This window comes from Plecotus auritus (assembly GCF_963455305.1).
Source record: "Plecotus auritus genome assembly, chromosome: 7".
In the NCBI taxonomy this organism is placed as follows: Eukaryota; Metazoa; Chordata; class Mammalia; order Chiroptera; family Vespertilionidae; genus Plecotus; species Plecotus auritus.
The window spans coordinates 67,791,946-67,807,920 of record NC_137774.1 but is presented as its reverse complement, the minus strand read 5'-3'; the positions used below and the strand labels follow the sequence as shown (position 1 = coordinate 67,807,920).

The window sequence follows — 15,975 nt, the reverse complement described above, 5'->3', positions numbered from 1 at the left end:
GGGTTCGATTCCGGTCAAGGGCATGTACCTTGGTTGCGGGCACATCCCCAGTGGGGGGTGTGCAGGAGGCAGCTGATTGATGTTTCTCTCTCATCGATATTTCTAGCTCTCTATCCCTCTCCCTTCCTCCCTGTAAAAAATCAATAAAATATATTTAAAAAAAAAAAAAAGAAGAAGAAGGCAGGATGGCTCTGGCTGGTTTGGCTCAGTGGATAGAGCGTCGGACTGAGGACTGAAGGGCCTCAGGTTCGATTCCAGTCAAGGGCACATGCCCAGGTTGCGGGCTCGAGCCCCAGTAGGGGGAGTGCAGGAGACAGCTAATCAATGATTCTCTCTCATTATTGATGTTTCTATCTCTCTCTCCCTTTCCCTTCCTCTCTGAAATCAATAAAAATATATTTAAAAAAAAAAAAAGAAGGCAGGATGTTTTCACCAGGAGTCGCGTGCTCAAATGTATCAGGCACAGGCAGGAAACTTAAGGAACAAAGTAGCCTGAATGATAGGTAGTAGGGAATGGCAAGGGTTATGGCAATGTGGCAGAGCTTATTTTAGCTGAAGGGGAAGGTAAGGGTGTGACTGCTAAGCTGGATCTAGGATTTGTATTTTTTTATTTTTTACTTTTTGCCATGGGGACTGTGTTCAAGACAGAAGCCCAAAGAAATGCTGGAGGTTCATGTGCCACCACCCACACCCCAAACATACCTTACACAAAGTATAAGAAGGAGTCCTGCTTTGTTTTTAAAGATAGTGAGCTCCACCCGGACGGTGTGGCTGAGTGGACCTATGAACCTGGAAGTTGAGGTTCAATTCCTATCAGGGCACATGCCTGGGTTGCGGGCTCCATCCCCAGTGGGGGGCGTGCAGGAGGCAGCCTATCAATGATTCTCTCTCATCATTGATGTTTCTCTCTCTCTCCCTCTCCCTTCCTCTCTGAAATCAATAAAAATATATTTTAAAAATAAAAAGAATGCAAAAATTAAAAAATAAGTAAAAATATATTTTTGTTGATTTTGCAGAGAAAGGGAGAGGGAGAGGGATAGAAATATCAATGATGAGAGAGAATCATTGATCGGCTGCCTCCTACACGCCCCCCACTGGGGATGGAGCCCGAAACCTGAGCATATGCCCTTGACCAGAATTGAACCCGGGACTCTTCAGTCCGCAGGCTGACACTCTATCCACTGAGCCAAACAGGCTAGGGCCAAATATATATATATATATATATATATATATATATATATATATATATATATATATTAAAGATAGTTGAGCTCAAAAGCAAGACAGAATCTTCCTGATGCTAAAAATAAAGAAGGAAAGCAAAGCCACAACAGTGACGGGGGATGAAATCCAGCAGCCCTCGGGAAGCTGGGATCCCTAGGATGGAGTTTTAACACTCACATGGGAACAGAGGTCAAGGTGGAGGCCTGGGACAGCAGAGAGCTGAGAGTGAGTGCACTGCACAAGGCTGAGAACTGAGAAGAGGCTGTCTCTTCCAGGCACAGAAGACAGAGAAAAAAATCCGTGCACCTGCCTCGGGGTGCAACATGGGAGCAAGCCACCCAACGTGCCATGGATGGGAACAGTCACGGCAGAAAATCAGAGTATGAACCTGGATTCAGACCAAACCTCAGGTGCAAAAACCTGCTCTGAGAAACTCATGAATAAAATGGTCAAACCTGTATAGCCTGTAAGACTGTGGCAGAAGCCAACGGCAAGCTGGCCCCAGGGGCGGCAGTGGGGCGCAGGTAACTCATGGGGCTCCTACAGACAGGAAACACAGAAGTCAAAGAAGCCTTCCACGGTGACACTGCCATGGGAGCATTCACCCCATGTACGGATAACCAGGCCATGCCCCTTCCCTACCACTGTTTATAATGGGGAAAACTGAGGGTCATTGAGTTGAGGTATATTGCCTAAGGTCAGTTAGCAATTGATTACTTTCTCTGTACCTCAATCTTCTTAGCTGTATATTGACAATAATTTTAGCGTACCTTCCTCACAGGTTGAGAACCGCTAGCAGGGTTGCCTAAGACCATTGGAAAACACAGATATTTACATTACGATTCATAACAGTAGCAAAGTTACAGTTATGAAGTAGCAACGAAAATAATTTTATGGTTGGGGTCACCACAACATGAGGAACTGTGTTAAAGGGTCGCGGCATCAGAAAGGTTGAGAACCACTGTGGACCTAAGAGGTTATAGAGATGAAACGAGATGCTCCCATAAAGCACTTCTTAGAATAATGCCCAGCACATAATAATAGTGTAAAGTAAGTTTTAAAGGGTCAGAGGCAAAGAAGGAATAGAGTCTTTAAAACAAAAATAGGACATTAGGAAGAAAGAACTGGTACATTAGGAAAAATAATTCTAGAAATAAAACTGTGTCCGGGGTCCTCAAACTACGGCCCGCGGGCCACATGCGGCCTGCTGAGGACATTTATCCGGCCCGCCGGGTGCCGCTGCCTGTCCTGCTTAGCAGCCGACTGGTCCCGGGCCCGCAGTGCACATAGGAATTTGTTCATAGTTTGTTTTTTTTTAAACTATAGTCCGGCCCTCCAACGGTCTGAGGGACAGTGAACTGGCCCCCTGTTTAAAAAGTTTGAGGACCCCTGCATAGATACTGAAAAGTCTAGTCAGTCTTGCAAAGACATCGACACTTCCTAAGCAGATGAGGGACTGGGTTTCAGTCAGCCCTCGGCTTCGGAAGAGCACTGGAGCTGGGGAGACAGGCAGAAGTCGGCTGATTCCACCCTCGCCTGAGAAGCGGAGCTTGCTACGTAATGGTTTCAGGGCCTGAGACTTTTAGTTCTGGAAGTCTTTTTGCTCGTGGTTTATATCAGAAGTAGGCAGTTGATCAGGTGGTGGGCACAGTGGCTAGAATGGCAGCCAGATTTCTGGACTCGGACCCAGCTCTGTGAAGTGCTAGTTGTGTGACCTTAGACATGTTAGTTGACCCTTGGCACTCAGTTTCCCATCTGCAGAATTGCACCTAGGAGGGGAGAATGTCAAGATTGAGTGTGGGCTCACCCAGCTGGCATGGCTCAGTGGTTGAGCGTCGACTTATGAACCAGGAGGTCACGGTTCGATTCCCACTCAGGGCACATGCCTGGGTTGTGGGTTCGATCCCCAGTGTGGGGCGTGCAAGAGGCAGCCGATCAATGATTCTCTGTCATCATCGATGATTCTATCTCTCTCCCCCTCTCCCTTCCTCTCTGGAATCAATAAAAATATATTTTTAAAAAGACTAAGTCTAGGCTCTGGAATCAGACTGCCAGAGTTCAGGTCCAGGCCCCGGCACTTACTAACTAGGCAAGCCTTGAGCATGTTATTTAGCTTCTCTGCCTCAGTTTCCTCATATAGGAAATAGAGATGTTTGTGAAGATAAAATTAGCTAATATACATAAACACACGTATACATAATACATATGTAAAACATGTGGAATACTTTAATACAATCCTGGCACGTAAGTACTCAATAACTTGGGGAGGTTATTGTAAAGATTAAATAATTGATGTGAGAACATAGTAGATATTCAATAAACGCCTGTGATGGCTGCCAATTCCTGGATTGCTTCCTTTTCACTGCACACCCAGCATACAACTGCTGAATGAACAATGACTGAACAACTGACAGTGGGAATGGCAGGCAAGTAGGGGAGATGGGTGTAGGCCAAGACACAAGAAGAAAAAGGCCCTGTTGTGCCCAAGATGCAACTCTCCTTCCGCTACTGGATTTGAGAGAGGATGGGAATGCACTGCCCTCACTTTCCCTTCCCCTCCCACACAAGGGCACTACATCACAGGATTGGAACAGCTCGTGGAGTTTATTTGGGCAGTACAAACGGGACTGACGTTTCACTTGTGTACACACACACACACACACACACACACACATAGGTACACATATACTGAGCAGCGTCGCTCGAGGTTGACATCATCTGCTTTGGGTCCCCAGATTTCAGGCAGGTGTGGGTCTCAGGAACCTGAGGAGGCCCAGGATATGCGGAAGAAACTGTGATGGGGAAGAGTCCAGAAGCCCTCCCCTTGCCCACCAGGCCTTGGGAACCCTTTCTCCTCTCCCTCCCTGAGTGCCAGACCCCCACTTCCATCCCTGTCATCATCTCCCTCCTTTCATAGAGGGCAGTTCCCAGCTTACCTGAAGGGAATCAACGGGTGCTCCAGGTACCCTTGTGGCTCCCTCCCCCACATGCTGGTTCTGGCCCATCAGGATTATCCATGTTCTCATAAGAATCTGCATCTGGTTAGGACCAGGAAGGAGGGAAACAGAGTTGGGAGTAGGCTGGGAGAGAGTCAGCCTCAGAGGACAACAGGGGACAGCAGTAGAAGCACCCACCTTCCTCATGATTGGGACCAGGCTGGGCCCGAAGGGAGCGGAGCTGGGGAGCTGCATACACGATCCCTCTCATATCCTCATAGGACTGGGACCCTGTGTGGGCAGGAGATGGAGAGTTGGAGGTTTGGGAGCCACGCTGGGGGTTTGGGGAAGGGAAGTGCAGCCTAAGATATGGAGGGAGCCTGAGGGGCAGGGAGAGGTGGAAGGCTTGACCCATGTTGTACTAGGAAGGAGTGCTAAGGGTCAGCATCAGGTTCGGGGTCCTTGCTAATTTTAGGGTTCAGTCAGGTATGGGTTATCAGTGGTTCTCAACCTTTCTAATGCCACGACCCTTTAATACAGTTCCTCATGTTGTGGTGATCCCCAACCATAAAATTATTTTTGTTGCTACTTCATAACTGTAATTTTGCTACTGTTAATGAATCGTAATGTAAATATCTCTGTTTTCCGATGGTCTTAGGCAACCCTGCTAGCGGTTCTCAACCTGTGGGTCCCAACCCACAGGTTGAGAACCGCTGCGGTAGAGCCTAAGACCATTGGCTGTAGAGCCTAAGACCATTGGAAAACACAGATATTTACATTACGATTCATTAACAGTAGCAAAATTACAGTTATGAAGTAACAACAAAAATAATTTTATGGTTGGGGGTCACCACAACATGAGGAACTGTATTAAAGGGTCGCGGCATCAGAAAGGTTGAAAACCACTGGGTTAGATTATGGTCATGGTCAGAGAAATAGTTAAGAACAGAATTGGAGCCCTAGCCGGTTTGGCTCAGTGGATAGAGCGTCGGTCTGAGGACTGAAGGGTCCCAGGTTCGATTCCGGCCAAGGGCACATACCCAGGCTGCGGGCTAAATCCCCAGTGTGGGGCGTGCAAGGAGGCAGCTGATCAATGATTCTCATCATTGATGTTTCTCTCTCTCTCTCTCTCTCTCCTTCCTCTCTGAAATAAAAACAAAAACAAAGAACCCACTTTTGCCCTGACCGGTTTAGCTCAGTGGATAGAGCGTCGGCTTGCGGACTCAAGGGTCCCAGGTTCGATTCCGGTCAAGGGCATGTACCTTGGTTGTGGGCACATCCCCAGTGGGAGGTGTGCAGGAGGCAGCTGATCGATGTTTCTCTCTCATCGATGTTTCTAGCTCTCTATCCCTCTCCCTTCCTCTCTGTAAAAAATCAATAAAATATATTTAAAAAAAAAAGAACCCACTTTTAAGTCAAGTTATGAAAAAAGAAAAATTATACATATTAAAAATAAAGAACAGAATTGGAAAAAGTCCAAGTTAGAGTTATGAGGAGGTTATAGGGAGAGCTGGGGTCAAAGCTAAGGTCTGCATTGGGGCTGAGGTGAGGTGGAGGTCAAAGTCCAGGCTGGAATTGGATTGGGATCAGGGTTGATGTTCATGGTTAGGGATGGGGCAAATACTGGAGTCGAGATTAGGGTTGGGGGAGGTGTTGAGGTTATAGGTAAGAGCCAAATCTAAGATCAGGATTGGGCTTGGGTTTGGGGTCAAAGCAAAGTCAACGTTCTGCCTGGAATTAGAGCTGAGACCAGATCAACCCAATCTGGGCAGGTCCTAAGCATTTCTCACCGAGGGATGTTGCCTCCCGGCTGGGGTCCCAGGCAGTCCCAGGGGGGCTCAGGAAGTCTGAAGAAGGGAGAGGGGAGTCACTATTGCTTCTGGCCTCCAAGTCACACACACCGTCACCACCACCACCACTCATGCTCTCAGGAATGTGACCATCCTCACACACACACCTTTTGTCCTGGCCACTGGCTGGGCCAGCTCTTCATCCTCGTTCTCATACAACTCAGATGCTGCAGAAAAAAAGAGAATTTCAGGGACCACTCCTGCCCTGTAGGAGCTCCGTGGGTCCTCCCAAATCTCTGAGGCTCCAGGAGGACCTCAAATTACCATTGGAGAAGGAGTCTTCTTCCTCAGGACCCACGGCCCCGTCCTCAGGGTTCTCATAGCCGCTACCATCTGGTGGAGAGGGAGAGGGGTCCAGCGAGGGTCCACAGCCCCCGCTGAGGAGGTGGGGGAGGCAGCGGGGGGCAATCTTACCCTGGGAAAGCTGGTCCTGCCCCAGGTTGGAGTCATTCTCGTAGAACTGGGAGCCCCCCTCACTGTCCGGCTCCTCATAGGCCTCCCCTTCTTCTTCGTCTGGGCCTGGGATTTGGGGGTAGGGGTGGGACCGAGTCACGGCCCCCTTTCTCCGGGCCCCAGTTAACTATTCCTGCCACAGAGGACTCCGACACCCCCACATATGAGTAAAGACCCTGCACCATCACCAGCTGCCCCCGTCGGGCTCCGGGACCCTGCGGCTCCGGCCTCCTGGACCTCGTTGTACGGGTTTCCTCCGTAGGACTGGACGGCGGCTGCCAGGCCTGCAGCCCACCGGTGGGAGCGTCCTGCGAGAGGGACAGTGTGGGGGGCGAGGGAGGAGACGTGGGGCGTCAGGGCTAAGGTCTGCGCGGCGGGGCGGCGGGAGAGGATGCTCAGGATTGGCGGGAGGGCTCCGAGTCTAGGCACCGGATCCGAACCAGGGACATGGCCTCCAGTTCCCGGCGCGCTTCTGTTCTCGGAACAGAACTTCGGTCCCGAGTCCTGGGGGCGGGCCTTGGTCCTAAGGGCGGGGCTCACATCTGGCCGGGACTCCGCCCCCCCTCCCCCCCCCCCCCCCCCACCACAGGCGGGCTCTTCTCTGACGGCGGAGCTCGGAGCAGGGGCCGGCTGGGAGCTCTGGGGATTGAGAGGTGGGGAAGGGGGCCCTAGCCGGGTGACCCTGCCCGGCCTCCTACCCGTGCCAGCCGTGGGCGTGGAAAGGGAGAGCACGTTCCCGTACTGGTTGTGGGCCCCGTTGCCCGGGGGAGGCGTCACTTTGAAGAACCTGGAGGAGGAAGGGGGGTTGCGCTAGGCCTAGCCTGGAGGGGCCTGGGAGACACACTTAGGATGCAGGCCAGGCCCTCAGAGATTAGAAGGTGGTCACTTGTAATCAGCTGCTCGGTCCCAGGACAGCCTGCAGGGAGGGCTCTGGGGTCGCTCCAAGGAGGTCTTCACGAAGAGGTAGCGTTGGTGCTGGGCTTGGAAGGTGGGGCAGCATTCCCACCGCAGAGATAAAGGCGCCCTCCGCAGAGGAAACAGCAAGCAAAGCATTCAGTGAAAGTGCAGGAGTGGGATTCTGGGGGGCGGGGGTACCCGCATTCTTACCTTCTGGTGGGGTCAGTCATTCGCTTTCTTTTCCTCCTCAGGGTCAGGGCTGGTGGGAGTTAATGGGAATGGTCAGAGGAAGAGCTCCTTGGCTGGGTGAAGATTTTGGGGGTGCTGGGGAGGTCTCTCGGGTCAATGGAGGAGCTGGGAGTTCAAATTCCAAGGGGCTGGGGAAGTCTGGAGGGCACTTAGAGAAGGAGTGGGGGGCAGGACTGTAAAGTCTGTGGGGGAGGAGAGAGACGGTGTAAGACTGGCCAGTGTGGGCTCCTCCTGCTGGAGATGGTGTAAAGGTTGGCAGACCCTTTGGGGGACATGACTCACCTCTTCGCAGATAAAGGAAGCCCGCCACCAAGCCCATGCAGAAGGTCAGGTAAACCAAAGTCGCAACAGGGACTCTCCAGCCACCAGCCTCCAGCAACCACTGCCGTACTGCTGGGGGAAGGAGCTATGAGACCAGGACCAGGACTGGCATCTTGTTTCCTGGTCTCAAGACCTCAAAAGGCCATAAATCTGGGGGACATGGCAAGACACCGATCCTCGAAGTCCCAAGCTACAAGGAGGGCTCTCCTCCTTCCCTCTGAAGACCGGAACTGTGCCTCAGAGCCTGACACAGGGCCTGGAGAAGTAGCTAGGAAGCAAACCATGAAATGTTAGGATTAAGGTGATGATGACCAGCTTTCTGCTGAAGTTAAGAACAGCCACAGTCGCCCTAGCCGGTTTGGCTCAGTGGATAGAGTGTCGGCCTGCGGACTCAAGGGTCCCAGGTTTGATTCCGGTCAAGGGCACGTACCTTGGTTGCGGGCACATCCCCAGTAGGGGGTGTGCAGGAAGCAGCTGATTGATGTTTCTCTCTCATCAATGTTTCTAACTCTCTGTCCCTCTCCCTTCCTCTCTGTAAAAATCAATCATATATATATATATATATATATATATATATATATATATATATATAAAAGAACAGCCACAGTCAAAGTGGAGGCCAGAGTTGAGTTCACAAAGTTGAAGGTGGGAGGCAGCGAGGTGCTGAGGTAAATTTGGAGTGGAAGTTGAGATTGAGTTTGAGAATTGTTTAGGGTAGCATGGTCGGATTGTATTAGGGAAGAAAATGGGCAGAACATTGTAACAAATTTGATGGGTGAGGTAAGGCAAAGGAAGGGTGCCCACATTCCTGGTTTTGGCATGTGGGCAAGTGGTAAATTCTTCACTTCCACAGGGTCTCCCAGAAGACTCTGCTTAGGGAACACATTGAGTTTCATTTTCTTGTACATGTTGAGCTATAGTGTCCACTGGACATCCAATGGCAACTCCAGGAGATGGCTGGGTGTAGGGGTATGGAGCCCAGAAGCCAGTCACCAAGGCCTGGTGGTTCGAGGAGCCAAGAGAGTAAAGGAGGTCCAATAGGAAGAGTGTGTAGACAAGAACGAGAGTGTAAACAGGGATAAGAAGGGGCTCAGGACTCCAAAGGTGAGGAGTGGGGGAGGAAGGCTCTACCAAAGCTGACGGGAAGGAGCAGCCAGGGGCAGGAGGAGACCCAGAAAAGCAGTATCTTGGAAGCAAGGAGGAAAGAGGTGGCGTCAATGTCCAGTTAGGGGTTGGGTCTCAGGCGCGGCTGTACTAGCCAAGAGGAGCCAAGGTGGGCTGGCTTCCAGTTCTTCCCAGTAGCTCTGCACACAGGCCCCACAATTGGGAGAAACCCTACCTGACTGGGCAGTGACTTTCAGCTGCATCGCGACGGTCGTGTTGCCATGGTAACAATGATAGGTGCCAGCATCTCGAGCTGTGGCCTGATGCAGCCACAGAACAGCCCCTCCCCTGAGGGTGCCCAGGACCCACATCTCTCTGACAGGAGCCTCCTCACTCAGGTTCAGGCTCAGCAATGAGATGCTGGGCTTTCCGGGGTGCACGTGGATCCAGGAGATGGGTCCTCTGGCCACAGAAGCAGAAGGCACCCCACAGGGCAGACAGAGTGTGGAGCCAGGGCGCACTGTGAGGTCTGGGGCAAGGAGAGGCAAGGCTAGTGTAGGCCTTAGAGGCTCCTCCCCCACAAACCAACCCTCCAGTTCCCAATCACCATCCTCCATCCCTGGCCCCCTCACTTCCTGGCATTTCCCTAGCATCTTACCTTGGTTTGAAGTGCTGTTAGGTGGGGCACATGCAGGGTCTTTCTCCCAAATCTCAGGGTGATCTTTGGTCCATACATATAGCTGGGAGCTTGTGAGGCCATCAGAAGAGGGCCTGGGGTCCTCTGTGGACCTGTTCCCTGGGTCACAGCCTGGGTCATCTAGGTTTGAAGCCTTCCAACGGAACAGCTCCCCTGGGAAGAGACCCAGAATCAGATACAGAGACATCCAGGAAAGGCAAAGAGACCCAGAGACCCAGAAGGACAGAAGTAAACAGAAACAAAGATCCAGAGAGAGACAGAGAAGCAGCGTCTCCCAGAGAAATGAGACAGAGAGACACAGAGCAGTTCAGTGTTAAAGTCACAAAGCGGTAGGCATTTTCAGGAGCCACCTACAACTGGCTTCCTGCTTGATCCTAGGCCTTCCAGCCCCACCCCCTCCAGATCCTCCTTCCATGCTGGCCTTCCCTCTTCTCATCCAGCCCGCCCTGCCCCACCCTAGACCTCACCGCTGCCGTTCACGCTGACTGCCCAGCCAGGCTGCCAGGCCTGCTCGGAAGGGGGCCCCTGTTGGCACAGGTAGAAGCCCCCCATCTGGTCAGAGATGTTGGAGATGAGCAGCAGGATGCCCAGGGGGCCCCACCTGGATGCCCAGGCCTGGCAGCCCTCGGCTCTGGTTCTGCTGTGACTGGCACGCCTGATACCAGGCCAGCTGATCCGGGGGATCATCTGAGGAAAGGCACGGCAGCACAGCACTGCCTCCCTCTGCGGAAAGAGAGCAGGGGGGGGGAGGGGGAGCAGCTAGCCCCCTTCATGCCTCATGCTGGGTTACAAACCCAATGACCCCATTCCCCACCGACTGGGAGCCATGAGCCTTCAGCATCCTTCAGCCCTGGCCTGAATTTTACAATTAAGAAAATGGAGGCTCAGAGAGGGTAAGTTACTTGGCCAAGGGCATCCAGCCTGAACCCAGGTGTCCAACCCTGGCCCCTTCCATCTGTGCCCTTCGGTCATACCTGTAGCCTCCACCAGCTGTGATTTCTGGGGCCTGACTCCCACCGGGGTAAGGAAGAGGAGGAAGAAGAGGAGAGGAGGTGGCATGGTGGCCAGACTCTCCGAGGCACCCAGCTTCCCCGCGCAGGGGATGCTGGGGCAGGTGGGGGGCTGCGGGGCACTGAACCATAGGTGTTTGCGGGGGTGGGTGGGCAGTCCCCTCCCCTCCGGGGAGGAAGGGGTGGTCACGCCTCAGGCCCCCTTCTCCGTGCACCTCTCCAGACCCACAAAAGTCCCCTCCTCCCTGCTACCCTGTTTTATTTCCATCCCACCAGTGAAACGAAATGATCTTGAGTCCATTTGCTCACTTTCTGTTCCCCCGACGAGAGGAAGCCCCTTGCAGCACAGACTGTCTTGTTCACCACTGTAGCATGGCGCCCTGAGCAGTGCTTGGCACACTGAAGGTGCCCAATAAATGTTTGTTGAATGAGTGGACCCAGTCTTAGGGGCTCCCTCCTTCTTCCACTCCTCCCTCCTTCAACCTCAGGCTCTAATTCCATTTCCCTCCCCCCCCCCCCCACACTTCATTTACTCACTCAACCAATACTTCTTAGCCCACTGTCACTTCTATACAACCAGCCTGTCACAGATATTTTGGGATCTGGCAGACCTGAGTTTGAATCCTCCGCCTCTACTACTTGGTTAAATTTCTTCGTCTGTCTAAGCCTCCGTTTCTTTCTCTGTAAACTGGAGGTAATAATAGTACTATTAAAGTGTTGTTTATGAAGATTAAGCAGGACAATAGACACATGGCATTTTCAGCCCAGCACCCAGCTAATGAGAGCACCAATTAATGCTGAGCTCAAGCCAGACTGCTGCCACTGTAGCTCCGTTGCAGTGGGCCTGAGAAGCGACCAATGATCAATCCCCATTCTCTCCCAGTTCTTTCCTACGAAGCCCCTGCTTCAGTTATGGAAGGAACCCATTTAGAAATGAGGACATTGAGGCCCACAGGTAGGGTGTTACCTGCCCCCCCCCCCCCCCCCCCCCCCCCCCCCCCCCCCCCCCGCTTAGGTGTACGTGTGTATGCCTATCGGTGTCTGCACGGCTGCAGTCACTCAGGGAAAGAGGCTAGGGACCCAGGAGACCTGCTTTCTTAGTGGCTGGTTCCCAGAGCTGCCTCACTGGGCTGTGGCTTCCTGTTTGCCTAGGGCAAACCCCAGGGGACCCCCCATCTGTCAGGGCCCCCACTTCCCTTTGGGGGCTGGCAGGGGGAAGAGTGGGCATTGGGGAATGAAGAGGGTGAGGAGGCAGGACTTTTTGTTGTTGTTTTTTATGTTTTTTTTGTGGGTTTTTTTGCCTTTCATTCAACAGAATCTCTAATCCTGCCATTAGCTTCCCAGCTGCCTCAGGAGCAAAGTCTTGCTAGAGCACAACCGTCCTCTGCTTAGAACCACGCAATGGCTTCTCGTCGACCTAAAAAACACTCGGAGGCTGCCCCACTTCCACCCACCTCCGCTCTCCCCACCTCCGCTGCCCCCCACCTCCGCTTACACCCACCTCCGCTACCCCCCACCTCCGCTTACACCCCACCTCCGCTTCCACCCCACCTCCGCTGCCACCCCACCTCCGCTGCCCCCCACCTCCGCTGCCCCCCACCTCCACTTACACCCCACCTCCGCTGCCCCCCACCTCCGCTGCCCCCCACCTCCGCTTACACCCCACCTCCGCTGCCCCCCACCTCCGCTGCCCCCCACCTCCGCTTACACCCCACCTCCGCTCTCCCCACCTCCGCTGCCCCCACCTCCGCTTACACCCCACCTCCGCTGCCCCCCACCTCCGCTTACACCCCACCTCCGCTCTCCCCACCTCCGCTGCCCCCCACCTCCACTTACACCCCACCTCCGCTGCCCCCCACCTCCGCTGCCCCCCACCTCCGCTGCCCCCCACCTCCGCTTACACCCCACCTCCGCTGCCCCCCACCTCTGCTGCCCCCCACCTCCGCTTACACCCCACCTCCGCTGCCCCCCACCTCCGCTGCCACCCCACCTCCACTCCCACCCCACCTCTACTTCCCACCCCACCTCCGCTGCCCCCCACCTCTGCTGCCCCCCACCTCTGCTTACACCCCACCTCCGCTGCCCCCCACCTCCGCTGCCCCCCACCTCCACTCCCACCCTACCTCCACACCCACCCTACCTCCACTCCCACCCTACCTCCACACCCACCCCACCTCCACTCCCACCCCACCTCTACTTCCCACCCCACCTCCGCTGCCCCCCACCTCCGCTGCCCCCCACCTCCGCTTACACCCCACCTCCGCTGCCCCCCACCTCCGCTGCCCCCCACCTCCGCTCCCACCCTACCTCCGCTCCCACCCTACCTCCACTCCCACCCTACCTCCACTCCCACCCTACCTCCACACCCACCCCACCTCCACTCCCACCCCACCTCTACTTCCCACCCCACCTCTACTTCCCACCCCACCTCCACTTCCCCACCCACTTCCACTCCCACCCCACCTCCACTTCCCCACCCACTTCCACTCCCACCCCACCTCTACTTCCCACCCCACCTCCACTCCCACCCCACCTCCACTCCCACCCCACCTCTACTTCCCACCCCACCTCTACTTCCCACCCCACCTCCACTTCCCCACCCACTTCCACTCCCACCCCACCTCCACTTCCCCACCCACTTCCACTCCCACCCCACCTCTACTTCCCACCCCACCTCCACTCCCACCCCACCTCCACTCCCACCCCACCTCTACTTCCCACCCCACCTCCACTCCCACCCCACCTCCACTCCCACCCCACCTCCGCTGCCCCCCACCTCCACTTACACCCCACCTCCGCTGCCCCCCACCTCTGCTGCCACCCCACCTCCGCTGCCACCCTACCTCCGCTCCCACCCCACCTCCACTCCCACCCTACCTCTACTTCCCACCCCACTTCCACTCCCACCCCAACTCCACACCCACCCCACCTCCACTCCCACCCTACCTCTACTTCCCACCCCACCTCCACTCCCACCCCAACTCCACACCCACCCCACCTCCACTTCCCCACCCACTTCCACTCCCACCTCACCTCCACTTCCACCCTACCTCTACTTCCCACCCTACCTCCACTCCCACCCCACCTCCACTCCCACCCCACCTCTACTTCCCACCCCACCTCCACTCCCACCCCACCTCCACTCCCACCCCAACTCCACACCACCCCACCTCCACTTCCCCACCCACTTCCACTCCCACCCCACCTCCACTTCCACTCCCACTTCCACTCCCACCCCACCTCCACTTCCCCCACACCTCCACTTCCCACACCTCCACTTCCCACCCCACCTCCACCCCACCTCCACTTCCCCACCCACCTCCACTTCCCCACCCACTTCCACTCCCACCCCACCTCCACTTCCCCACCCACCTCCACTTCCCCACCCACCTCCACTTCCCCACCCACTTCCACTCCCACCCCACCTCCACTTCCCCCACACCTCCACTTTCCCACACCTCCACTTCCCACCCCACCTCCACCCCACCTCCACTTCCCCACCCACCTCCACTTCCCCACCCACTTCCACTCCCACCCCACCTCCACTTCCCCACCCACCTCCACTTCCCCACCCACCTCCACTTCCCCACCCACTTCCACTCCCACCCCACCTCCACTTCCCCCACACCTCCACTTTCCCACACCTCCACTTCCCACCCCACCTCCACCCCACCTCCACTTCCCCACCCACCTCCACTTCCCCACCCACTTCCACTCCCACCCCACCTCCACTTCCCCACCCACCTCCACTTCCCCACCCACTTCCACTCCCACCTCACCTCCACTTCCACTCCCACCTCCACTTCCCCACCCACTTCCACTCCCACCCCACCTCCATTTCCCCCACACCTCTACTTCCCCACCCACCTCCACCCCACCTCCACTTCCCCACACCTCCACTTCCCACCCCACCTCCACCCTCTGCCCCTCTGAACAGCTCCTTCCCATCATTCAGTCTCAGTTCAAGTGTGGCTTTCTGTGAGAGGCTGTCCCTGACCCTGTTTATTTCCTTCCCAGCATTTACCCCCATTCCAAAGTATGCTTGTTAGTCTTCTCCCGTGCCTCCTGCCCCAGCACGTCCCCTCTTCCACAAGAGGGATCTTTACTGTCTTGTTCACTGACATCTAGAAGGTGTTTGGTAAGTTTTGTTGTATAAAGGAAGGAAGTTAGGAAGAGTGAAAGAAAACCTCCTTTTCTCTTCCCGCCACGCACGGTTACCAACGCGTCACTTTCTAGCCTAGCTATTTCTAGAACCAACTTTCTCCCCTTTTTGGACTCTTCCCTTCCCATCTTTTGTGTGTGTGTGTGGGGGGGGGGGGGGAGGGTCCTCTGTCTTCTACCTCTTTTGCTTCCCACCTACACGCCATAGAGAGAGCTTCCTTGGTCTTAGTCATATGCTTCCCCTGCTCAATGGACTTCAGTGACTCTAAGGGCCTCAGGGTAAACCCCCAGCCTGATAGTTGACTGGAGCTTTATTTCTAGTCATCATTTCACCCCCTTCCAAGCAACCGTGCCACACACACAGGGTGTCCTGAGGACAAGAAGCTGCTGAGGTCAGTGAACTATTGGAGATTTATAAGCCAGGCATTGACCTGGCCAGGTTTGCACTTTCTAAAAACTCCCCCTGGCTGCAGTGTGGAGGGGAATTCAGAGGGAGACCAGAGATGTCCGTAAGGAGAGTGTTCATTCATTGATTCACCAGATGTTTATTTCTCAGGCACTGTGCTAGGTGCTGGGGAAAGAGCAGGGGACAAGAAAGACAAGGTTCCTGATCCCCTGGAGCTTTGATTCAAGTTTTGGGGCCACAGAAGGGTAGAGGGGGACAGGTAATAAACAAGTTAACCAATAAATAATTTCAGGTGGTGAGAAGTCTCTAATGCAATCCAATGGTGGACAGGTGATTGGGGATGGCTATTTTGGATGGGGTGGATAGGGAAGGCCTCTCTGAGGAGGTGACTTTTTAAAAAATATATATATTTTATTGATATTTTACAGAGAGGAAGGGAGAGGGACAGAGAGCTAGAAACATCGATCAGCTGCCACCTGCACACCTCCCACTGGGGATGTGCCCGCAACCAAGGTACATGCCCTTGACCGGAATCGAACCCATGACCCTTCAGTCCGCAGGCCGACGCTCTATCCACTGAGCCAAACCGGTTTCGGCTGAGGAGGTGACTTTTGAGCTGAGACCTTGCAGTTTAAAGCTCGGTGTTCCAGTAAGGTCATGTTCAGTT

General features: G+C 54.6%; 1 protein-coding gene across 1 annotated transcript; it reads right to left on the bottom strand.

Moving 5' to 3' along the window:
• Nucleotides 1–3,810: 3,810 nt before the first annotated feature.
• Nucleotides 3,811–10,790, bottom strand: CD19 (CD19 molecule; the record flags this gene model as incomplete). Its single annotated transcript, XM_080678034.1, is given in 16 exon segments — nt 3,811–3,987; nt 4,161–4,262; nt 4,359–4,451; nt 5,951–6,007; nt 6,118–6,177; nt 6,275–6,343; nt 6,425–6,529; nt 6,652–6,771; nt 7,162–7,250; nt 7,571–7,619; nt 7,892–8,002; nt 9,270–9,563; nt 9,693–9,884; nt 10,199–10,328; nt 10,330–10,454; nt 10,706–10,790. Coding segments are annotated over 15 exon segments (1,671 nt in total). The 3' UTR covers nt 3,811–3,987; nt 4,161–4,170.
• Between the last annotated feature and the right edge of the window lie 5,185 nt (nt 10,791–15,975).